General features: G+C 42.0%; 1 protein-coding gene across 6 annotated transcripts; it reads right to left on the bottom strand.

The window, feature by feature from the left end:
- Positions 1-2,357: 2,357 nt before the first annotated feature.
- MKNK1 (MAPK interacting serine/threonine kinase 1) lies at positions 2,358-24,630 on the bottom strand. Of its 6 annotated transcripts, XM_068690366.1 has the most exons (14): positions 24,478-24,630; positions 23,594-23,765; positions 19,923-20,030; positions 16,355-16,453; positions 15,443-15,540; positions 13,960-14,039; positions 12,463-12,536; positions 10,684-10,788; positions 7,583-7,638; positions 6,915-7,010; positions 6,452-6,646; positions 5,725-5,889; positions 5,089-5,132; positions 2,358-4,158 (listed from the first exon to the last, which is right to left on the bottom strand). In XM_068690366.1, the coding sequence occupies exons 4-14, from the start codon at positions 16,449-16,451 to the stop codon at positions 3,930-3,932; spliced, it is 1,239 nt and encodes a 412-aa protein (XP_068546467.1). In that variant the 5' UTR covers positions 16,452-16,453; positions 19,923-20,030; positions 23,594-23,765; positions 24,478-24,630; the 3' UTR covers positions 2,358-3,929. The 6 variants fall into 6 exon arrangements, with proteins under 6 accessions (XP_068546467.1, XP_068546465.1, XP_068546468.1 ...); XM_068690364.1 differs by lacking the exon at positions 19,923-20,030; XM_068690367.1 differs by lacking the exons at positions 23,594-23,765; positions 24,478-24,630 and adding an exon at positions 22,952-23,487.
- Positions 24,631-25,910: the final 1,280 nt, after the last annotated feature.

The raw sequence follows: 25,910 nt of genomic DNA, 5'->3' as shown, positions 1-25,910 counted from the left end.
CAGCAGCACTTATTTTCCTTGCTGGTCATGCTTATGAATGCTTGAGAAGTCTCCTTTTTCCTTATCTGCCCCATTTCCCCACCAAAGAGGTCTCTGCAGCCCCTTTCATTTCCCTTAAGCCAGGTAGCCCACACAAACTGCCTGCTCGATCACCAGTAACCAAAATAGTGCTGCACAGAGACTCAGCCCTTTCTGAGATGGTGCAATTCAGTGACGAGATGCAGGCCTGTTCTATAGGAGGCCTGGACGCAAGTTCAGGTGACGATAGCAAACCTATTTGAAAGACTATTTCGAAAAGGACAGATCACTGAGACTCTGAATTTGTGACTTCCACCCAGAAACAAGTGCCATTCCCCCACTGAAATGGAAAAAGCATCATAAAGTGCACCTAATTGGGCCTTCTGGGGATGTAAAGCCTAAAGAAAACTCAGCTGTAATTGAAAGATAAAGATCAGAGGGGAAAGAGGCCCCCCTGTTAGACCAGCAGCTGAATCTGAGTTTGATTATCAGTTTGAGGCAAAGAGATGTGAAATCAGTACTACTGAGGAGTCATTTTTGTATCACGTATCACTACAAGGCCTCCTGTGCTCTGTGCTACCCCTCCTACCAGGGGAAGAAGGGACGAGAGGCAGGTGGTTTTAAAGCCCTGAACTAACACACCTGATCAGAACATGGTGGGAAGACTGCCTTTGGAAGGAAGGTGAGCACAAATGCAGGGCCTGCCGTAGGGTTTGGGATTCCCGTTCTGTTCAGAGTTCTGGAAAAGGAAACAAAACCCAGTGCTTGACACAGACTGAGCTGATTGTTGCAGGTGAGCCATGCAGGGACACACCAGCAGCGCTGCATCCCACCTCTCACACCGACAACCTTTAGGGCAAAACAGCCTTCTCCACGCAAACTTGTATGGACTACTTGCCATAAACCTCCACAGGACCTCAAAAACTGCTCAGCAAGAAGCAGTCAGAACTAGTTTGCACCTGCCAATAGAACAATTGTCTTAAATCAACACCTCTTCCCCGTTTGAGGAGGTTTTCTTAGCTCCTACCATTACCCAGCTCTGGCATGTACTGCTACCAGCTGTCAGCCTCCCTCTCTGCCAGAGATTAATGCCTTGAAGGAAAGCATGACCAGATTCTAGCTCTTCAGTACAAAGCCCAATATTTTACCTTCAAGCCCTGAACAGATGAGTTTGCAAGTACGTACCAGCGGGGAGCAAGGATGCTCTAATACAGGTCACACGTGGAGGCGGCTGCTGGCAGCATCCAAGGCAGCTGAGAGCACCACGAGAGCCAGATGGGGCCGCAAGCCATCAGTCGAGAGGCTCGGCATAACCTCCAGGCAAAGTGTAACCATTTAGTGCAAGTCCTGCTCAGCACTTCCAGCATTTCACACACCAGCGCTTAAAATCCTTTGTACAGCACACATCAACAGCTGAAGCTTTCTCTTCACACAGGAGGCTTCAAGCCCAGAGGAGCACTTGCTCGCCTGGGAATGGCATTGCTCAGACCTGCCTTGCTGCGGCTGTGAAAGGATGAGGAGTCTCTGCAAGGAAATGCCACTAGCCAAAGGCAATGGCAAAAATAGCCCCAAACTGAAGTTCTCTGGACATTTCAACCTCTTCTCCCATGCTCTCTTTTGTAAAACGAAAGCAAATCTGGCCAGCAAGCCATTTTTTTCCTCCTTGTGCATTCACACGCATGGGATTCACTTTCCATGCTGGCTTTTAAAGAGAGAAAAGGGAACAAGGGCTGGTAACAGGTCACCCAGGAACACAGCAATAGCAGCTTTGGTCTTTGAACCAAGTTGCTCTCTCAAGGGCTACCTCTACCAGCAGTGAGTAGCAGCAGGCGCAGAGCAGAGCCCACAAAGGAGCACTTACCAAGGCATTAGCACAGCTACCAGACCCCTCTGGCTCCAGACGAGCAGCACAGTTAATGTCCCCACTGCACAGCTCCATGCTAATGCTCCTTCCTGCTCCTGCTTCAGGAGTCTGACAGGCTTTGGAGCTCCATCCAGGAGTATTTTGCATCACAGCACCCCTCCTGGCAACCTTCAGTCTTTTTGCTTGCACAAACCAAAAGGGAAGAACACAAAATGTAACTGGGCAGATGAGTTCCTAAGCTCACTGGCCCTCAGTTATCTGATGTTTTATGAAGGTCAGAAGGATCTCAGCCAAACAAAGCCGGGATCACAGGAGCTCCAGAGACCAATAAAACAACAGTCATAGAAGTGAAGAGTATACTTAATCTTCAGAGTACGTCTTAAACCCAGCAACACAGAGAATTAAGCAAGTAATTCCTAATTTGTGTCACCAAAAAAAAAAAAAAGAGAAAAAAACACACAAATTCTCAAATGTGTTAAATCCATAACTTAAAATATTTTAATAAAAACAAAGCAAAATACATTTCATAATCCATCCACTGGCACAACGTATAAAATCTTTTAAATAAGAACAACTTTAATATTAGTCACAAAATACAGCATGTTGTATAAAAATAGCTTGTACGCACACTGATAAAATATAATGTAAAACTGCTCTGAACAGCCCATGCAGAGACATTCAGCCTTGACTTCTCTATTTCCAAGCACTTGTTGGAGCAGCCACTTCACTCCTTCTCATTCACCTTGCGAGCGTTTTGTGCTGGCACTGGGGGCCCTCCTCCTACCCCTCTCCACCCCGTGCATGATGCCCCAGCAAATGTTTTCAGAAATGGCTGGCAAGGTTAAGGTGCATCACGTCGAGCATCCAGCCCGACTATCACAGCTTATGTTTCAGAAAGTGCTCCACAGCCACGTCCTTCTCAATGGACACCTCACCTTGGTCACTCAGAATCTTCAGCTTTTCAGCCAGTAGCCATCCAAATTACTCCCAACCCCTGGTGCATCACAGTGCTGAAGCTAGAACCTGAAATCTAGCCAACCAGTCAGAGGTGACTACGGGAGGCAGAATGCCACAGCTACAGCACTGTTTTTGCACAAACGTACCTTTGCATTTGATAACCCTGAATTATTCACACACCAAAGGTCACTCAAGCTTGTCCATTCACGTTAACTCCAAGTAACGCATACAAAAGGACTTGAAGGAATATGAATTTCCAGAAAGGAAGATACAACTGAAGATAGCATTAATGCAGAAAAAACAGATATTAAATATGAACTCATCTGTTATACTTTGGTTATCAGACTTGAGAGTATAACTGTAAGAGAAGGGGGCACTGGACAAAAAACTGGGATGATATGAAGTACACTGTAGTTGAGAACAAGACATCAGAAAAATAATAAAATGCCCCCAACATTTATCCCATGCGCTGATACAAACTACCAACAGGATAAAAAAGCAACAAATTCCTCCTCATCTCTACAAAGTCCAAGAGACCCATGCACCTTTGCAGTATCATCCACATAAAATTTAAGCCCAGTGAAGGTATGGAGACAGAGATCCATCCAGTCACCTTCACTTCTTGAGTCTACAGATGGAGAATAGGGCACTGTTGGTTGAGAACAGTCCCCGCTGCTGACACCAACAGCAGCACCTTGCAAGATCTGCCAGCAAAGAGTGCAGCCATAGATATGTAAACTTTATGCTCCGCCAGGCAAAGCAAGGAAGTATTTCTCCCCCTGATGTTTTCAAATTTGAAATTTAAAGTGTGTTCTTCTAAGAAGAAAATATGAAAGGTTTGTGATTTATCACCTCAGATAATACAGCAGCAAACCCATCTTCTCTAGCTTAAAAAGATCAGTTAAATTATCTTAATGCACCAAATCTGACAGGCAAAAACACTCCCATAAAAAGCTATCCTCTTAAAGTTACAAAGCACATCACGAGAGCAAGCTTCTAATCAGAGTCAGAAGCAGAGATGCTTTTATCAGTACCAAAAATCCACGTAAGAAAACAGGCTGATCTTGCCAACCCGTAACAGGAAAGAAGTTTAAAAGGCTTTATGGGGAACTGGCTGAAAGTCACTGTTTTTGGTGGCGTGCGTCATTGCTCTGCGCTTGGCGAGGCGGGATTTGGACGGAGGAGGAAGCTTCATGGAGCACACGGCATGGGCAACGCTCTCCTGCTCTGCGCTGAGCTCATTCTCGTGTTGAGACAACTGGCGGTTAAGGGCTATAGCCTCAGCAGCAAAAAGCGTCAGGTCTTTCGTGCTACTGTTCCTTTCGGGGGAAAAGGAGAAAGCAGTTACAACACATGCAAAGTTACTGGAGCTGGTTACCCTCAGTGAAGAATATGCATTTCCAGGCAGTTTTCTTTCTCTTATCAAAATATTGACAGAGCAGGCAAAATGACCAGTTATTACGTGCATCTCTCCTCGTTGTGACAACCAGCAATACGTAACAGAAACACACAGGCTTTGCAAACAGCTACAGCTCTAGTCCTCAGTCTGCCAAGGGCTCCCCATGTAAAGCCAGGTAGCCACTTGAGACACCGTGCTTCAGTTTCTACACATTAAAAAAGGACAAGCACACAGGGCAATGCTGTCTTTCTTCAGAGATCTGCAATCCCACTAAAATTGCACACCTGGCTTCAGGAAATGCATTTCTGAGGGCATGAAGAACCTGGAGTCACCAGTGGCAGACATGGAAATGGAAACAGATGTGTGACTCAGACCCTCTGGCATACAAACTCTGTCATCCTCTTTAAATGAATCCTGCCCTGCTCACAGTTAAATTGCTGCTGTGATTACCACCAACTCCAGTGGAAGTCAGATGCGAGTCTGCACATATGATGATTATTCACCCATCAAAACGTAGTCTCTTTGGATAACACACGCCTTTATGCCTTTTTCCCCCTCCTGGGCAGAAAACTGCCAAAACCATCATTATTTGAGTCTAAGATTAGCCATGCTCCACAGGAAACGCCTTTCCCACAAACAAGCAAGATTAGGTTATAAAGAAAAATCACAGCTTTAATATTTCTGATGCTCTTAGCAAAATGAGTGCTGCCACATTTATGAAGTAGCACCATTAACCAGGGATCTTATCCCTGATTTGTCACCTCTTATCTGTCCCCATTCCTTCAATAACAGTTCTTGACCAGGTTTATAGACATCAATAGACATTAAAAAAAAGAAAAAGAGTGATTACCTTTGAAGAACTTGAGGGGTAGGTAACCCCCTTTCAGGAGCCTCCTAGAAGAAGCAGTTAAGAAAAGTTAGTTATGTGTTAGTAGCTGGGAACCAAGCTTCTAATGATTAAAAACTCACCCAGACTTACAACAAATGGATATTGCATATTAACTACTTTGCTCTGGATTTACAAATCACTGTTGACAAATTCCTAAGCCATCTTTCCCCTCACAAGAAGACTGCACCATTTGCTTGGGAAGCTCTCCATAGGGTCTACCTGTTCTTTCCTGAACTGGAAACTAAAGCAAAAAGGAGATACTAATGTTCTTTTAAAACTACTTTTAAAATCTATTAGTGTTCTGCATTACTGTATTAAAAAGTAACACCATAACGCGTGCGCTGCAGTGCTCGGTATCCACAAGACAGCCATTTAAAACACATAAAGAGATAATTAAAAAAAATACTTAAAGCTTGACAGAGTCATCCAAATATTTACCACAGAGCTTCAGGAAGAATAAAGCCACTGGAAATAATTTAATCAAAATATGAGTGTTAAAGCATGCAGTATCTTTACTAAATGTTTAGAGGGAGGGAGCAGCTTGTTTACGACTCATGAAGAAAATAACCCTTAAAAATGGTAACTGGGAATACGTACTCCTTGAACCCATGAATGCTGCAGAACTTGAGCAGCACTAAGTCGCTCTTTGGCATCACGAACCAGCAACTTTGAGATGAGATCTTTGGCCTCGGAGGATATATGTGACCAGTCCTTGTCGGGAAATTCATACTTGCCTTCCTGAATGCTCTCAAAAAGCTTGTTCTGGGAAAAGAGAAAAATTAATTTAAACGGCAACTAGAATGCAACCAGATGATTTCTCAGGTGGCTTTCTTCTTACTCAAATTTATCCACCTAACGTGGTGAGTGATAGCTGAAACCATGCGGTCTCCTTCCTGAGTCAATGGAGAGTGAGAGGCAGCTCCACAGTGATTCAGCACATCCTCAGATGGCCGTGATACACTGGCTGCAGACAACTCTCTCTCCCCACAGAAACAGTGAAGTCAATGTACTCAGTTTTAAGAAAGAAAAAATTCAGGCCCTGCATGGAGACTCTCCTGGAGCTCAGCGTCCACCTCTGGGCAACCTGCTCCAGTGCCTCACTACCCTCTGAGTGAAGAATTTCCTCCTAACCTCTAATCTAAATCTCCCCTCCTTTAGTTTAAAGCCATATCACCAGCCTTAATTCTCAGTGTGGGCTTATCTTCACACATATCTGGTTCTGTTACACATGCAACTCTTCAGCGCTGGCATTATGGCTACTCTTACACCCTACATTCATGAGGCTAAGTGCACTCTCTCAAGTGTGCCCCGTACATGCACTCACCTGGCAAACTCTGCAGACTTCTCCTCTGTCCCAGCCACAGTCTGTGCCACAGTTGCCCACAAAAGGGGGGTAACCGCTGAGCATGATGTACAGAATCACTCCCAGGCTCCAAAGATCACACCGCTTGTCATAGAACGTGGCCTCCTCCGTGAAGACTTCAACCACTTCGGGTGCCATGTACTCTGCTGATCCACACTAGAAAACCAAATTTGAGCAAATTTTCAAAGCGAGGGCTAAATCAAGACAAAACTCACAGGTAGTTTTTGGTGGTGGTGGTGGTGTGTTTTTTTTTTTTTATTCCTTATCTTTTTTTCTTTTTTTTTTAACATATGCCTGCTTTAAATGAACTATCCACACCACCCAGTGTTGATGTAGTAAGCCTTTTGGAAGCTTTCCTCTGGAGACGTGAAAATTTGTTTTATGGTGGAATGGGAGAAACATGAAGCCAAAATAGGTCTCTTACCGGTGTTGTTAGTTCTGGAGTAGTGATGGGAGTACATGCACTATTCAGCTTCACTCCACTACCAAGATCAAAGTCACATATTTTTACTGGTGATACCTAAAAACAAGACAAAATATTAAGAGATTCAGAAGACGAAGACTAATGCAGTATGTGTGAACACAGAACCACATGGAAAAACTGAGGACAGAATACAAGCTGTTCTGCAGCAGCGGGCCTAGTGAAACCCATTCTTACACAGATATTCTACCCCTTGCATTTACCTCATCTGCCCCAGCTGCTCCCACATCCCACCATCTGAGCCTATCACCTTATTTTTCTACTTGGTTGGCTCCACACTGGAGCAGTTTGGGAACTATACAGAACATGACCAGCAGGACTGCAGATGTTGCTTGTCCATCTGGGTACTGCCTCAGTACAGATGATGCTAAGTTGTAATTGCCATGCCTGCTCTGAAAGCAGCTGGCTTTTTATCATCTAGCCAGATGCTTGCATTTTTACAGCTCACAGAAGAATTTAGCATCTTTCAGACTTATTTGTGTTAAATTTAGTTGAGATTCACTAATTGATTCAGAAGTCTTCAAGAAGAGAACAGACAGAATGTAAGCACTGGCTTTGGAAACTAAGTTAAAAAAAACACACTTCAGTAAGATGAGAGACCAGAGCAGCACCTTTTCTGGAGATTCACACAGGATGTTTTCAGGCTTCAGATCCCTGTGAGCAATACCTACACAAGAGCACAAATGTTTGTTACAGAAAACACTCTGTGTTACTTCTCATTACTCCTCTGTATTAGAAAGTGGTGTGGAAAATATTCTAGGCCTGAGTTTACACACACACATCCTGTGATGACAGAGCAAATAACCAAACTGCAATGCTTATTTGTAAAAAGCAGCCATTGTATCCCGCTATGCCTTTATCATCCTTAAATGTACATAAATGTCAATCAAGCAAATAAGAACCTGCTAACACTGGAACATTTTGACCTACCCTAAAAGTAAATACGCTAATTATAAATAGCTTATTAAGATGACTTGACCTGTAGGAAAGTTTTTTTGTGTGCACAATTTAGTCAAGGGATATTTGTACCTTCTATAGGAAGCTCCTTCTTTCCAGAGGGATCATTTGGTAACTTACTGAACTCCTACCAGTACAGACAGTACCTGAGACGCACTTCCCAGAAGAAAACACTGAGCTCCCAGATGAAAATATAACCCCTTTAACAGCCACACGCAGCTCTACGTATCAATTTCTGAGGCAAAAATAAAACTAAAAGCTTTGATGTGAGATGCAGAAGAAAAGGGTAAAGGAGAACAACCAGAGTACTCCTTCATTCACTCAATGGCTACCGCAAAAGGCAGACCCAGTTGAGAAACACAAAGTATTCATCTGCACAATTCACAGGCAATGGTGGTTCTTTGTGGTCAAAGCGGTTCTTCAATTGCCTAAACACACATTGCTGGCAGTTCTCCATGTAATATGATCAAACAAGACTGGAAGGCAGAAAACAAGCAGCAAAAATAAAATCAAGTGAGCAATTTGGCTGTTAACCACCTTCCAGTCTTGCTTAAAAACCCTGCAACTCCGAGCATGCTTGCTACTACTCTATGAGGTAAGTATTGTAGCTATTGTAGCAAGGTATCCCACCAATTTCTGCTTAAGGTTCCAATCTTTTTCAGCGCAAACCACAAGACATGACTTAAAATACAACACTGGTATCATAGCATAGCACTGATCAAAGGAATCAGCTTTCAGAATGACAAAGTTCACATTGTTTATGCATGGAAGAGGGGAAACACGACCAACATCCATCAGGATGGCCCATGCTGACATTTACAGCAAGGCTGACAGAACCCCCAGCAGTTAGCTTAGCTTGCAATATGAAACCTAACAGTGCTTTTTTGTATTATAGCTTGATTTCAAATGTCTGATTATATAAGGTTTTATTTTGCAGTCACACACAGCGCTGAGAAAAGAAAACAACTGCCTTTAAACACTCCACCGGTGGATTATTAGCAATAAAGCACACATACCCCAAGTGGGTGTAAGGCAGTATGATCATCCAGCTGAGTTTTAAACTACTACTAGCAAAAAAAATTAGTTGTCCTCATTCAAATTTTTATTATTTTTTTTAAAGCATCTAGCTGTAGCACTTCACTGCTAAGCTGTGCAATAAAACTGCTTTAATTTCCTGTTTACTTTAGTGTTCTGTATGCTACTTACTAATTATTTTAATGTGACACAGAAGAACCATAAAGAGAACAATAAAATGAAAGGGCATGTTGCAGCAGCCAATTCTGCAAGACATCCCCACTGTAGCAATTCCCAGCAACAGGCAAGAAGGAAAGTCTACTGCTGCTCTAAAGCCATTTTAATGAATCACACCCCTTTTGTTTGGGGGAACAGGGAATCAAAACCAAATGCTCTGAGAGAAGTGCAAGAAGATACTAGCTGAGTAAATGTTAAGTATGCTTGAAGAGCATTCCTGGACTTTCATTTGTTACGCTACCTCCTATAGCACTAAAACACTGAATATTAGTTTCTCCACATGTCCAGCCTAAGTTTCCTGTTTCTTTTTCACCTTATAACTCAAAGTCAAAATCTTCTAAACATGGATGTTCAAAGATCACATTTTCTACAGGTTTAAAACTCTGAGTCATTGCATGGCCCAGCCATGGAGATTAACAAATTTCCTAATCCAAATTATTTTTTTTCCCCACATTGAAATTAACCTCTGATATCATAGTCACGACATGCGACAAGATCCATATTCCCCAGTTTTACCACTTTATTTATTCCTTATGCATTGCTACGCCTCTTTTTGACAGATTCAACCTATCAAGGTATAAATACCATGGATTCCAACTCCTCAAGCACATGAGCAGTCCTGTGATTTTAAAGCCTACAACTAAATGTTTTATTGAACTGAAGCCAGTACTCAACAATTCCGACAGCAAGCAGACCTGCTGATGACCTGTAAAATCTGTCTAATAAAAATGTCAAAATGAGCAGAGAGTTTACCAAAATAAACAATAAACATAGCCTTCATTTATACGTCATTTTATTCAGAGGTAGTCACTGTAATGAAACAAAAGCAAACATTAAGTAAATCTGCTTAATCTATGCAGCACCAGATATCTGGACATGTATCTACCACATCCCACTTGAACACACACCCTAAGATGCACAGACATTTTGAAATTAACTAAGAGTACTCCAAGGTAGAAAAACTAGGAGGAAAACATTTTAAAGTAAAATAACTCTTCATAAACACAACCACTTTTAAATCTGAACACCTCCCTAATTAAATGAGAGCATCTCCAAACAAGGACTATGGTTCACTTGCAGGTCTCTCACTCAACAGTAGGGACCTTAATGTGGAGACCAAAAGCTCATACAGAGGTCTTGTAACCAGCAGAAACTCGAGGCAAACACAGAAAAGCATCCCTGTAGATCTGAAAGAGGAGGAAATTAAAAAGGAAATCATCTCCCTTTTGAGCAATCTTTATATGTGACTTAAGTAACATGAACGAGTAAGGAGCTTAACACTAATGGTAATTCTCCCTGGCTGCTTATTTATCTTTTATTCTTCAAAAGGCTATACCATCTTAACACATTATGAAAAGATCATCATAGAGGAAAACACAAGTCATCTCACATGGCTGGAAACAGAAATGCTAGCTAAGCTAAAGCTGGTCACTTGCAGATAAAACGAGTTTCATATCCTAATACACAATATCCACTAGTGAAGATGGAGACAGCCTTCTCTTACCTTTTGTATGAAGGAAATCTAGAGCTGAGGCAATATCCCTCACTACCCTGCTAGCTTCTCGTTCATTGAAGTGCTTCCGCTTTTGGATATGGGCCAGGATGGAGCCTGCAAGAGTAACAGGTGGAAGAGGAAACCTTAGTACAAATGCTGCCTGTGCTGAGAAAATACTGTGAATAGAGGCTTAAAATACAATTGCCATTATTGGTCTGCAGTAGAAGGAAAACTGATGTCAGTATGAACAGGGCCAGAGAGAAACCATTTAGAAAGGTTACTTTTGTCTCAATATCATCAAAATGAAAAGACATTCTACCTGCAAATACACAATTCCCACTGACATCAGGGTAAGGCTCACACAGTAACTTGAGGCAAAATTTGCCCAGGGATGTGACATCTGAATAGAATTCAGCTATAAGCATACTGAAGGATTGGTAACTTGCTCAGAGCACCGTTGGTAACTCTTTAAGAAAGGATAAAGGCTTTTTTTTCCCTTATATTTAAGTGAATTTCATCAATCTTCTCAAAACATTAAAAAAGAAATCTTTAAAAACTAACTACACTTAATCCAGAGATCCAACCACATTAAATAGCCTTACTACTGTCTTCCATTTCCTTACCCAGAGAGCTATGTTTATTACAGCAATCAGACAGAAAATTTCAAGAAGTAACTGACATTTGTGATTAGCTCTAAATACAGTAAACATTTTATACCTCAGGTGATTTTGTTTTTAATCTTAAATTCTAGATGTGGAAGGAAACCTGCCATCCTCTGTTGTGAGATGTCTTATTCTTACACCATCAATGCTGCCGCCACTCCTCCACAGTGAGGAATCAGACAGGAAAAAGGAAAGATGTTTGCTGGCAGAGACAGTCAGAAAGAAGGATGGACAAAGAAACTCTTCAGATGTGCTTTGAAATAGCATTTCAGATGCCCAGAGGAAGGCCAATCTGGACTGGATTATCAGATCTCAAAGACACAAGGCTTTCCTTGCTGATGACACCACTTTTGAGCTTAACAGAGATTTCTTCAGGGCACAGAGTTCAAAGGATTTTCCTGGTATAGTTGTTCTTTGCAGCTTTAGGAAGTGGTAACAGTTCCTGAATGTCACCATCCTTCAGGAAAAGCCCACAGATTTTGCAGAAAACAGATCTGAGCCACCTGACGTGCTCATTTCACTAAGCAGGCTTACTTCAGAATAAATCTTCTGAATACAGCTGATATTCCAAACTCTCTCAGGTAAGAATTATGTCAATGGAAACATATTCTCCAGACTTTATATTCAGCACTCATAGAAAAATCCTACAAACAATAACAATAGTAGGGCACTCTTTCCATGGTTGTACCACCTCTTCAGCATTCCTCAGAAACTAAAGTGTCATCCAGTATCTTCCAAAATCCGTTTCAGAGAAAAAAAGAGGAAGACTACTAAATCGTGCAACTTCAGTATGCTAAGCTAAATTTTAGCACTTTTGCTGTCAAAAAGGTACTTTGCCTGAAGGTACTCTAAGCAAAGCTCTGCTTTAGTAGAGCTGGTATTTCCATCACTTAGCTATTGAGAGGGATTGCAACAGCACCACCACACTCATCCATATGCTATTTTCTTTTTTGCAAACACAGGTATCTCTCAAGAATGGCCATAATTTAAGCTTTGCATATACTCTGCTGCTTCTTTGTCTTAGAATTGTCAACCATTTACAGCAAGCTCTTTATTTTCCTATAAAACATTGACACAAACAGGTCAACATGACTCAATGAGCAAAGGCACAGCTACTGGACAGTACCTCCTCGCAGCTTCTCAAAGACAAGGTAGTATCTTGCGTCATCTTCAAAAAATTCTATTAATTCCAAAATGTTCCTTTAAAAAAAAATAGCAGAATGAAGCACAGCATAAAGAGAGCAATGAAGAGTTTCACTACGGATAATCAGGAAGTGCCAGAAGTAACCAAAAATAAGAGTATTAATTACACAAGTTGCTTTGGTTGCCTCTAGCATTAAAATCACATTTCCAATTCACACTGAGATTTAAGCAGTGTAAACAGGCCAAACACCAAAATTTTAATCAGACAGGATTGTGAATGCCTTCTGCTACTGCTCAATTGAGGAGAAGATAACTGATAATAATAGGCTGTATTCAATCATTTGGAAGAGCGCGTTTGTGCTGAAGGCAAGAGCAAAAAAATAATTAAATTGGCATTCTTTCTCTCTGGAAATCACAAGGCAGAACACACAGGGATTGGAGGAGACAGGCATTTGTCAGCATGACATTAAGTTTGGTTCATAACTTGCCATTTTTAGACTAACTTCTGTTTAGCTAGCATACAGTCTTTGCAGTGCAACATATATATCCCAGGTTGCCCTCAGAATGTCCAACCTTGAAGTTAGATTTCTTCAAAATTTATAGAAAATACAAAATCTGAATTATGCATGTGCTCATGAGAACTGCAGTTTTTAAATCAGTTATGCACTGGATGACCTTGTGTGCTCTTAACTGCACACAGAACGAATATTAATCTGCTTTTCTGTGGCACAACTTAAACCCACGACTTCAGTAAACAAGCTTGGTTTTAGATTATCTTTAAGCATCATAATAAAAAATAAAAGTTTAATGTGAGCTACACAACTGTACTACAGATAACAGCTGCAGGATATAGTCTAACAATTACAGAACAAAGACATCTAAAGGAGCAGTTTCAGAATTGGCTTAAACTGGTCTCAGAGCATGCTGCCACTGGCAGCACAGGCTCTCACTCCTTGTCAGACATGACTGGCAGATTTAAATTTGCTTTATCCTGTGGCTGTGTGAAGGCAGACACTCATTCAAATGAAAACTAAATTAGCTTTTAGCTCATCAAAGAGTTCCAGTGCAAAAGCAGAAGGACTGACACAAAAGAGGAGGAAAAACCACACATTAAGTAAGGAAGGGCAAGACTGTTGCATTCAACAGCAGCTTTAACCAGATCAGCTTTTGCCAATGATGAAATCACAAGGGAAGTAACAAAACGCTGATTCCTTATTTGGACAAGAGCCACATATCATTGAAGCACAGTCAGACTACACTGACCTGGGCGCTGATCAAGCTACGTGACTTCATTTGTAAACATTTTCCTAAACTTTCCAGGTAAGAGGAAATTCTCATTTTGAGCAGGTCAAGTCTGAATTTCAACTGGTTTTACAGAGACTACTGCAAAGCTCCTAACTAGATCGCATATAAAGAGGTTTAAATCAAAAATAAATAAAAGCTCAAGATACTTTAAATAAACACGAGACTCTATACTTACTTGTTACCCTGGCACTGGTACAGTGTTTCTATTTCTCGAAAAACCCGACTCCGACTGTGGCCAGCATTTTTTTCAACGATCTGTGGAAAGAGACAGAGCTCGTATTTGAAAAATGACTGCAGGAATTCTGCATGTGGGTCTAGAATTGGATAACTGATCTAGAACCTGAATCTCATTCATGTCCACCAGAGAGAGATACTCCACATCTGTCTGTTGAACTTCTCTGTCATCTACTGACAGTGTCAGCAGAGTTCTGGAAAGCATTCAAAGCCCAGGAGAAATGAGAACAGGAAGAGAAGAAAGGAACTAAATCCACATGTTACCACAGTGACTGAGCAGTTACCAGAAGCTTTTTCTTGCATCATTTTTAACTCTGATGTGCACAAAAGGATATCCTTTTGAGTTCTGGCAAAAATAGATTTGAGTCATATCAGACACTGAACAGTGAAAGAGGCGACATTCATCATTTAAGGCATTTAACTAAGAAGCAGTAAATTTGCCACAGAAAGAGACATTGGCTCACGCTGCAAGTTTCACAGAGACCCAGCAGCAGGACCTAACATATTAAAGCAGACATACATGGAATCTCAAAGCCCTTCTGCACTGCCATCAGAAGTCACCTGCCTTCACACACTCCTCAGACTGGAAGAGAGCAAAGGACAAGGGCTTTCTGCAGAGGCTGAGACTGAAAGACTGCTACGTGAACTGAAAGCTCATGGCATTACTGGAGGTACTCCCACCACCCCTATTTGGGATCGGTTTCTCATTTTTACAGCCAGATCTCTCCAGTATCTGAACCCGTCTAACTCATAAAGTAGCTGCTTATTTCTAACCATAGACTTCAACAGTTTCACAAACAAAGTTATAGCATCTTCAGGATGAGGTTTTCAAAGAGGATTAAAATTTTGTGACTATATTTTTTGCAGAAGAATCAAGCATAAAGTTTTTCTATCACTACTTGTGCTGTTAATTAAATGGGGAGACTCACGCCAACCACAAATCTGTAAATGAGCCCTTACAACCAATATAACAGCATTACAGAAAATTCACCCCATCAAAAAATAAAACAGTTTTACATGAAAAATGTCTGTATTTGCTGTTCAGAGAGCGTCATTCTCAAAAGCCTGCATTACTTGGTAGGCCATCCTAGATAATGACTGCCTCTTCTAACACAAGACAAGATAAAAACAGGTAGGACTACAATCAAATCAGAACAGGAGAGAAAAGCAGGCCCCGAGATCAAACTGTTACACCGTCATTTACTGTCTGGGACTTTTATCTGCAGCAGATATTCTGGTTTACTCTAGAGGCACAAGACTCAGAATGACAGATCTATCAATGGTTATAAAATGGGCTCATTTCAAGCATCAAGAATTTTCTAAAAGCTTTTGCTATTACACAGTATTACAGGTTTTCACTGAGATCCTAGGAGTGAGAAAACACGTTACAGGCGGAAGTGACACTGCTCTTAATCTGTACTTACTTTTACTGCATATTCTTTCCCAGTTTGGAGGCTGACAGCACCCTGAACTTTCGCATATGCTCCCTCGCCAAGACGTTCAGCAGTCAGCTTGTACAAATCTGCCAAAGAAATCCAGCAGACAGGACACATTAGCCAAAGCATTTCAGTGAATACCATCAAGATGAGCTATTTATCTGATGAGCATCCGTCACATGACAGCAACTGAGAAAATTCCCTTGGCAATGAAGACAGAAAATAGATTTATGCAGTATGAAAGTAGATGTGCCAGACTTAATTATGCTTCATTTTTCACTTTTTTTCCCCTCCTCAAGTTCCAAGCGAATTTAAAGTAGACTTACTTCATCCCAGCAGCAAAATTACAAGTTTGCTCATACAGGCAACATCTTATCTCACCGACTGCTAGGATCGCATCCACCTTCCCTGTCTTCATTTAAAACTTGGAACTAATTTTGTTCAGGCAGGAGGCATTTCACTCCTTGATCAGAAAATGCCTACCACACAAGATTTACTTGCAGATAGTGTTTTGAGTGGAATTAAAATTTTAAGGCTTAACTCCAGAGGATGGCTACCACCTCGATTTGCTATCTACCTTAAATGCTACCTACCCACTAAGTTTTGTTCCGACCAAGGTTTGTCTCACTGAACTGTATTCTACTGACAACACATCAGCATTTTTGCTCACATCTAGTCAGTCAAAACACTGCTTCTATTAAAAAATCAAGCATGAATTGGATGCATAGTTTTCACAGCTACCAGAAAAAAAAGTGACCAAAGACTGAAACATCGCAGACAAAGTAATACAGAAATGTTGATTTATAATGTTGGCCAAAACACAATGTTTAGCTATTAAAATTGTGAACAACAGAGAGAAAACAAACCATTCTAATTAAAAGCTCAGAAACTGCCACCAACCTTCAAATTTCCCAGGGACATGATCTGTGGCTCGGGTTCTTTTTTTCTTTTTTCTTTTCCCACTGTCTGCTATGGGAAGAGGCTGACTGCTGACCATCTCTGTGTGGCAGAACATAAAGGTGCTTAACACACAACTGATTACTTCAGGAGAAAAATGAACACACACTCATCCATTTATGTCCTTAAGCTATCCAACAGTCTCCCTGGTTCTTCATCACAGGCTGACATCTCTCCCCCAAAACAACAGAGGAAAGCTAAAAAGACAATTTCAGTTCTGATTATCAGCTTTTGGGAAGCTTGATTAAAAAAATGTAAAAACAGAAGAAAGTAATTATGAATCTGTTGTGAATTTTCCTCTCACAGCAAGCTAAAGCAAAGCACGGGAACAACCTCACCAAAAACCACCACGAGCTACCCTCAACATAAAACATTCCGTGAATTGTAGAACAGCTCAGGTTGGAAGGCTGAAGACAAGATTTTCAGCCTTCCTACGGGTGCCAGGCATTCAACTATGCTACTGTTCCACAGATGTTTTCAAGTCAGCATAAGAAAATGAGCTCCCAAGCAGAAGGAAGGTGGGGAATGGGAAGGGTTTTGTTTAATTGCATCTCAAACAAACCAGCAGAACGAAGCAACCGCAGGACTCGCCAGGTCAGAGGAGCAATCTAGGTCAGTTTATGCTGACACAGGCCAGCAACACATTTCTCATAGAGCCATGATTTCCCTTTCTAAACCAGAGATCAGGGGATAACCTATGCTCCAAAGTGAACAGCGTTTGTGGCATTTAGTTTTTGTTTTTTTCCTGCATTACCAGCTGCAGATATTACAATAGCTTAGTCAGAGGTAACAATTCACTGATGCAAGATAATGGGGCAGAAAAAGAAAAAACAGCCTCTTGTAATTACAGGAGGTCTAAACAAAAGCAGTGCCATACGCCTTTTCTGACAGAGGCTGCTTCAAACACCTAACCTGTCTCCAAGAAGCTTAAATGGCTCCACAGGGCACTCACACGAGCATTTCTCCATAACTTCAGTAATATGCTGCCACGTTGGTGCTAACAGTTGAAAATCATGGCTTAAATTCTTTAAGGCAGAAGCGAAGCACTGCTAAAACATTATAGAGCCAGTGGGATTTCTAAATTCACTAATAAAGATCTTGTATTACAGAAAAAACCTAGATCCCTAGAAATAGTATAATTCTGAGAACACTGGCAATGACACTAGAGCAAGCCCTAAAAACAGCTTTTCTGGCAATGCTCCTTTAACAGAGAGCCTTTTTGAACAGAAGGTTGTTTTTTAAACTTCCTAACTGTTTTTCTGCCTTTCACTGTTTCCAAGGTACTCTTACAACACAGAAATTCTGAGGCAGAAAATATTACACAACAATCTACCAATACAACGAAGCAAAGAAAAGGGGCTTTTCTTGTCAATACCTGTCAGTAACAGCTCTTATGAAAGTCACTTAGAACTTATACCTTGTCTCAAACAGCCATGCTATTTTGAAAGCCCTCCCTCTTACTGAGCCACTCGAAAATGCATCACTCAAAGCCACAATCATCTCATCATGACAACAGTAAATCCTAATTTTCAAGTCTTAAGCAGAAGGCACGAAGAGATCATCACAATGGAAGACAAATGCAAGTCCTGAAACACAGTAAGAAATATACAGGCATGCATTTTACCTACTTCTGAGGAAACAATTTTTTTTTTTTTTTAACTCAAACTGATGTTTATATAATTTTACTTTTACTTTAACTTTACTTTTTAAAGCTAGGCTTTGACAGCTGTCACTTCATCCTGCATTAGAAATTATTCTGAGTTGGGATTAAAACAATGCACATGAAGCCGCTCAGAGTTAAGAGCTGGTCTTTTTGAAGGAGGCGCTTGATTTCCAGAAAGCGTTAAACAAGTCATTTTATTGACTTGTCAAGGGTCTGGTCATTTAGTCATACCCAGAGAGGTTCTATTGCATTTCAAACTTTACGTGGATTCAGAACTTTTAAAGGAAACTAAAAACTAGGAAAAAAAACAGGAGACAAATCCTGCACCTTAGCAAAACTGACATCTTTCTTCACGACCATCTCCTGCACCCTGCCAGTTGGCTATGGTATTTACACTGCTGTTTAATAGCTCACTGCATTATTTCAATTCCCTTTAGTCTGACTCAATTCCTAAATTACAGCGAACCGCTTCCTTGAAACCAGGAAGTTCAATAGTCATCTTTACAGAAACCAAATTACTGAAAAGCTGATGTTTTTAACCTATAGTCTAGACCAAATTTGCTATCAGACATGCATGAAATGTTTGCTAATTAGATTTTTGTTTTTTTTACCCTTCCGTTCTGCAATTTTACATCATTGTGTAGTTTACTTCTCTGTCCAAATAGCTTTTCCTTTTAAGATATCATAGCTTCATTCTCATTATTCAGTGTGTTATGAGGTACTAGTCCTAAGCTTAATGACTGCAATGACAATAAAATCCCTTTTAAATCAGGCAAATTCTTTAGGAGTTCTTCAAGCTTTCAAAGCAACGTGTTTCTGTGACCATATACTGAGGAGTTTCTGATGACACTGGAAGACAGCATGCCTCAGCCATCCAAGCACGGCTCGGGCGCTTTGCATACTGCATGACTACCTCTTGTGACAAGGACACTTGGTGCTCTCAGGAAACTCACCCTGCCAGACAGAAAGCTCAGACTGGATGAACTGCTCTGGAGGGAAACAGCCCACAGAGACATCAGGTCCGATTGGAACACTTCACTCTGTCATTTAAAGGTCATTTTACAACGTGGCCCAGAGCGTTGAACCCCTGCTTCCAACAAATGAACTTGTCCACCCACCTTGTAATCTATTCTGGCTGAGTGCTGGCAGGTGAGAGTGGAACAGCATTTGGTGTTTGGAGCAGACTAGTCGAACCTTTGATAAAGAACACTTCTTACGTCCCTCTCAACCGTAAGAGAGTCAAACTGCTCTCTAAGAGACTACAGTCCAACTAACAGCCTGACAAAAGCTGAAGAAATAGGCAACAGTTCCAATTCTGATCTGTCTTTTTCCAGACAGGTCAGGATTACTGCTCACAGGATAACACAACCCAGCAAAATCCACATTGTGAGGAAAAGAAAAAGAGTAAGTTTGTCTTAACTGCAACTTTGTTGAAGTCCTGCATGTTGTTATCATCATAATTCAGTGTTGAGGCAATATTTAACATATGCATTATTCAGAGCTTGTGTGGGAAGGCGATAGTTACAGCCTTTTCCTTTCGCAATTGTGGCATCTACAGCTATGTTCAAAAGGAGGAACAAAAGCACTTACCATAAAGAAGGCTCACAAATAACAACAAGTGAAGAACAACAAAAAAAATCACAAGTTTCACTGCATCCATTACCTTCCGCCTTGCTTCCAAAAACTCCATACACACACACGCCAAAATCCACTATCCAGAAGTAACCCCTCTCTCGTTCTAATCTGCTTTCCCAAAGGAAGGGTGGGTTTTAAAACCAAGCACACACATGTCCAGGAAGCATTTGAAGAACACAGTGCAGATGCCTCGTTCTATTAAGAAGCAGATACCTTGGTTTGGGCGTTTGAATTCAAAGAGAGGAAGCAGCTTAAGCAGAGAGTCCAAGCGCTACCACCTGCTTCAAAACCGGGTCTTGCTTGAGCCGGGCTGTTCTGTAGCTGAAAAGGAACACAATCACGCATTCAAAAATCACAGAAATATTGTTCTATACATAAGGGTAGTGCCCAGAGTCTCAAGAGATTGCAAGAACCCATTGTGCTGGGCTACATGGGAACACAGCAAATGCACACCCCCCACATTAAAAAACGTGTAAGCTGTACGTACAGAATGCAAAATAGAATTACTTCCAGTGTTCCAGGCATTTCGGCTGAAGAACAGACCCCATTGTTAGTCTTGCAAAAACAGTAGAGGGATTTGTGGTGTTTATTAGTTCCTGCTGTTACAACTTCGGAGAACCCTAACAGTTTTAGGAATAAAATACAGAATTGCTCTTAACGAACAAGAAGGATCACGCTCCTAACCTACATCAACAGTTTCTCACGACCCAGCACCACAGCTACAGCTGTAAGAGTCCTGTAGTAACACCTATCTTAAAGTTTGTCTTGTGAAGGCAGCCAAATAGATAACTAGATCTCCAATAGAACAGATACACGAGTAAGAAGACATTCAGCTGTGCAAGATGCTGAGAACAGATGCCACTAGTGCTCATTTCACTCATAGGAAACGACAAGCAAGACAGGGATGTTCAAGTAACACCACCTGAAGAAAAGATTCAGGGATCTTCTGTGGATTCAGAGGATGGCCAAGGCCCTGAATTCAACAAACAAAAATTCAAAGTTGATGTGCTGGCTCAAGATGCTTTCAGACCACTGAGATGGTACCTAAAGCAGGTGCAGTTACAGAAATATTATGGTCCCGCAGATACTACAAAAACTTTTTATTCAGACCAAATAAAAGCCCACTGAGGTCCCTGATGAAGCTTTTCCAATTGAGATTTGAAAATACTACATTGACTAACTGAATAACAGACAAATCAGCACCTTCTGAACATCATCCAGGAGTGTCAATAAACACTCCTTTCCAAAGTCAATACTTACACGTTCAACCAGTTACTGACAGATTCAATAAAACAGTCATGAGTAAGTTCCTTGATTCCACTAGCATGACACACCTGTCACTCTGATTTCAAATGTAAAGCGTGTACTCAAAACTTTAAAAAAAAAAGTTAATCCGCTTTAAAGTTTCAAGCATCCAGTACTTTGGGCAAAGAAACAGAATGGAAACAGATTTCAGTTTCATTTTCCTGCCAATTCAGTTCCTCACATCGTTCTTTGACATTCCCTTCCCCTGCACCACTGATTCCTCTAGACGTGGCTCATAATGAAGCACGTCTGACTCAGCAGGTGCTGATCCTGCCAAGACCTGCCAGCTGCAGGAAGCTCAGAAAAAAAAAATAATAATCAAAGACACCTTTGTAAAGTGATTACATGGTGATTAATGGTGCTTGTAACATTACAGGTCAAGAGGTACAGTTTGAAGAGGAAGGATGCCCAATTCTTCAGGACAGCCCTGTGTCAAATCAAGAGGCAGGTTATTTTAATATTCGTCTGTATTGCATTAAGAAAGGATATTCATTCCAAACTGTAAGTAGTAAGCATTCCTACAAGTCATTCATCTCTATGGTGGTTTGCCATAATTCATTCTTAGCTATCAAAGTTAACTTCTTATATCACCCACAAGAAAACTTTTAATGTAATTTAAGTCATCAATCTGAATTCTCCATGACGAAGAAGGAACTTAAAAACATTCCGACGCCTTCTCAATAACACACGGGAGCATTAACATTTTAAAATGAGCACCCTAAAGTCCACAGGAAGCCTGAGTGATCTGATTTCATGAAAGAGCAAGTCTGAGAAAACTTCTAAGTTTTGCCTTACTGCAGGCATTACTGTACCACCTACACAGTTACAGCTCACACCATCCTTCTAAAATCCTTCACTCTGAAGGTTACAGCAACCTTTTTTTCTGTCTCCATCCTTCTCTTTGTGATTCCCTCCTGTTTCACTTTCAGAGGAGCAGAGTCACCTTATCTCGTGTGCATGCAAGTTGCAGAGCCTTCTTGAGACCACTGAAATGGTACCTAAAGCAGATGCAGTTACAGAAATATTATCGAGCACTTCATGCTCTCAGTTAGGCACTTCCCTTGCCAACTATGCATGGGGTTTCCGAGGTTCTGAGTGAAACCCTCCCGCAATGGGTGGATCTCACTGTGCAGGATGACACAAAGTTACTTCATATAGTTTCCTTCTACCCCAACTTATTATTTCACCATTACCGAGGGAAGAAAGAGAACCTTAATGGTATGGAGAGCATTCCTTTCCCCCTCCTGTGGGGAGAAAATAACATATTTTAGCACTCATTCTGTAGAAAAGAAGTCTTCTGATGAGATCTGTCTGTGTCTACAATAGAGACAGATGCATTTCTTTAAAAACATTAGTTACCATTCAGAGTAACAGAAAAAACTTCTTATCCAACTGGACAGATACAAAGGCAAATAAGGCTGCCCCTGCAATGAGTTAATAGGGGAGGACAGCAAATCAATCTTAAGTTGGCTTAAAAATGCACTGTAATCTTTTCTGCTGCTTTTTCTAGGATAACCTGCCTCTGAGGCAGCCGCGTGGATAAAAGGATATAATAGGTCATAATATTTCATCAGACTAACGAGTAAACATAAATTGTAAGCTTTGCCTGGGACAAGATGGCATACACACTGGTTAGAGCACTAAACACCATCTTTCTTCCTTCCACATACAGCAGCAGAGCCAAACAAGATAGTTAATGCGACTGACGGCTGACAGACAATTCATATTTAACAGCTTCTATCACAGTGCAGTAGAAATTTAGCTGCAAAATTATTTTAAACTCCAGATCATACATATTCGAAATGAGAAAAGTCCTTGTAATAGTACTTTGACTGAACTACTCAAAGCTTCTCTAACCCCTAGAGCAGTTTTAAATTAAGGAGATATACAGGGCAAGTAAGTTCTGAGGGCCACTTACGAAACAGTAAGCTGCTTACCCTCTTCCACATCTGATGGCATCAAGAACTCTCGGAAGACTCTCTCTGCATCACCAATTAGCTCCTCTAACCCCACTCAGCTCCCTTGCTGGTTTTCAAGCGTAAGCCAAAGAAAGTAACTTCTTAGAAGACAGCTTTCCATTTTGTACAAATGCAAGGCAAGCATTTCCTGCTCTTACTCAACACCTCACAACTGATCAGATAAGGACTTTTCGCACTAGAAGAAAGACTACGCAACATACTCACTCCCCTATTATCCAGCAGCCTTTTCTAGAGAGGATAATTAATCAAAAAGTGTTTTTAAAGTCTGGAACAAGAGCGATTTTTCTTCCTGTTCCCCTCTGCTCTACTTTCACCTAAAATTAATAGTCATCGAACTCACTGAATTTTCACATTGGATATCACAAATTAATTATTTTTAGTCTGTTTTAACATCTTCCTACCTGGAAAGGTATCAGAAGGTGAAAGGAAATTCCCCACATTACTAAATAAAATTTTTGAAGGCATTGGAGAGTAATTCTGCAGCATTCATATCATGAAATAACATTATGGTTGACAATACTCAACCTCAAGGGACTCTTGAGTGTCCAAGGCACCCAAATCCACTTTAAGCAGAAAGCTGCCAATACCATAAACAGTTACCTTCGGGACTGCCGTGGAAGAGGTTCAGCTCCACAGCTGTATGTTGCCTTGCTTCCATCCAGCATCTGGAAGGCATGGAGAGCAGCTTTGTTTTGAACAGCAGCCAAACTGCACACCTTCAGAGTTACCTGAGCATATGCCAGACTTTCCAAGCAAGCCGTGGAGCACTACTCTGTATGGCAAAAATATATATATATTATTTTTTTACATGCAATAAGCTCATAAAAGGGGCACACCCCAATTGGCGGTTTATCTTTAAACAAACCTGACACTTTGCAAACAAGTGCCAACGCCATCAGGGGCACGGGCTCACTTTTGGCTATCAGGCGTAGTGCTGAAGCCAGCAGCAGAGTTGCCACGGGGCCGTATTCCTGCCCACTGTTACCACTCCAACTGCTTCACAAGGTCACCCCAGCAAGAACAACTGATATTACAGAGGTAAAACACGATCAAAAATGAGGTTTTCGGTGTTCCTGGGAGCTCATAGTTCTCGGCATTGTAAGACAGAGGGAAAATACAAGAACTAGAGGACTCCGTGTGATCATCCCGATCTAAGAACAGCTTATTTGTCTTTATCCCTTCTCCCTCCACACCACACACATCCTTGCCAGCGAGCAGCCATCGCAGGAGCTCGCAGCCTTGCCACACTTTATTAGCAGAAGCCCTCCGCAAGGAACACAGCAGCTTAACCCCTGGGGAAGGCGCATCTCCGAGCAAACCCGCTCCCAAGCGACTCCCGGGGAGAGAAAGAACCCGGAGCCCTGAGGGAGGAAAACCGGAGAACCGCATCGGCTCCGGCGGGCAGGGGCCGCTCGTCCCCTCAGCCGTCCCCTCAGCCTTCCCCTCCCGCACCGTCCCCTCAGCCCCGTCCCCGCCGCCCTCACCTCCATGGCGGCCCCGCAGCCTCCCGCGGCGGGGGCGGTGCTGCAGCCACCGGCCCGCCCGCTGAGGGGAAGGGGCCGGGCGCAGGCGCAGGGCTGGACCCGCGGGGGTTGTGCCCCTCACAGAGTGCTCACGGCCATATTGAGGCTTGAGGGGATTCTATGAGGGAGGGTGTGCGCTTGAGTGGGTCCTCATGGTGGCAGGAGGGCGCCCGCAGGGTCAGAAGGGTTTTGGGGGGAGCCCTCAGGTGTAGGCTGAGGTGAGGTGGGCGCCATCTTGTGCCATGGCCCCTCACCTGGCCTGGAGGTGAGGGGGACGCTCAGTGACAACCCCGCCATCCATCCCCCTGCGGCTGCAGTGCCCATTTCGTCAGGGCACAAGTTGAGGGGCGAGCTGGCTGTTCTCCATGTCTCATCTCTGGGCAAGCATGTGCTTTTACAGCCAAGTCACCCAAGACATCTTCATGAGGAGATGGCTGGGGCGGTAGACATGTCTTCCCTGAAGCGTGTTCAGTAATGAGAAGAGCCGTCCTACAGCCCTGTTACAGCTCCTACAGTACAACCGCAAGGTGGATCCGGACCACTAGGTGCTGTGTGACAGTCATACCAAGAACTGGTGGTGGAAAAACAGGAATGAGCAATGAAACAACATTCAGCATGTTGCTAAGACCATACCTTCACAGGAAACACGTTAGTGAATTCAAGAAAGCCAGAGAGGCTTCATGTGTTAGGGCTCCAACAAATATTTGCTCTTATGGAGTGTTAGGGCACAGGAGGGATTAAAACAGTAACTTTCTAGAAACTTGTTTATTTGGGATTTTTTTGTTTTGTTTCAGCTTTCCTACAGGGTTGAAACTGTTGTTTAAGTTCATTTCCTTGCCTACTTTCTTTGTCCTGTGCTCTCCACAAGCGTATTACAGAAGCCATTGATTTTTCACAGGTTTTCAGTGTAGCCCCAGGTTCAAGTTAGGGGCCTGCACATCTCAGCAGTCTCTCAGGCAACAAGCAGCAAAGTTCTTTGTTTGCCTTCGGAACAGCATGGCTAAAGCAGAGGGGTTGGGGTTGTGCCTCCTGACACCCAGCAAGCCAGATACACCTTGAAGCAGATCAGACTAAGAGGAACGTAAGGAAAAAATACAGTTAAAACAACCAAGAGCTAGGGATAAACCTAATAACTCTGGGACGCACAGAATGAAAGCTCTACGGTAGGCTAGAATTTCAAAAGGACTTTGAGAAATCAATGCTGTACACTTGAACTGCCCCTGCAGATACCAAATACAAACCACCCCTCAAAATCTTATCCATATTCTAGCTACATTTGCTCATACCCCTTTGGGGATAAACAACAGCCTTTCTGTGTTAGGATGCATTTTTTCATTTTTTCACATTCTCTTGAAAAGTTTAACCAGAAGCTGTATTTCCTCCAGCCACTTCCT

Source organism: Anas acuta, chromosome 8 (genome assembly GCF_963932015.1).
Source record: "Anas acuta chromosome 8, bAnaAcu1.1, whole genome shotgun sequence".
NCBI classification, from domain to species: Eukaryota; Metazoa; Chordata; class Aves; order Anseriformes; family Anatidae; genus Anas; species Anas acuta.
Note: the sequence above shows the minus strand (reverse complement) of the source record. Positions and strands in the feature narration are given on the sequence as shown.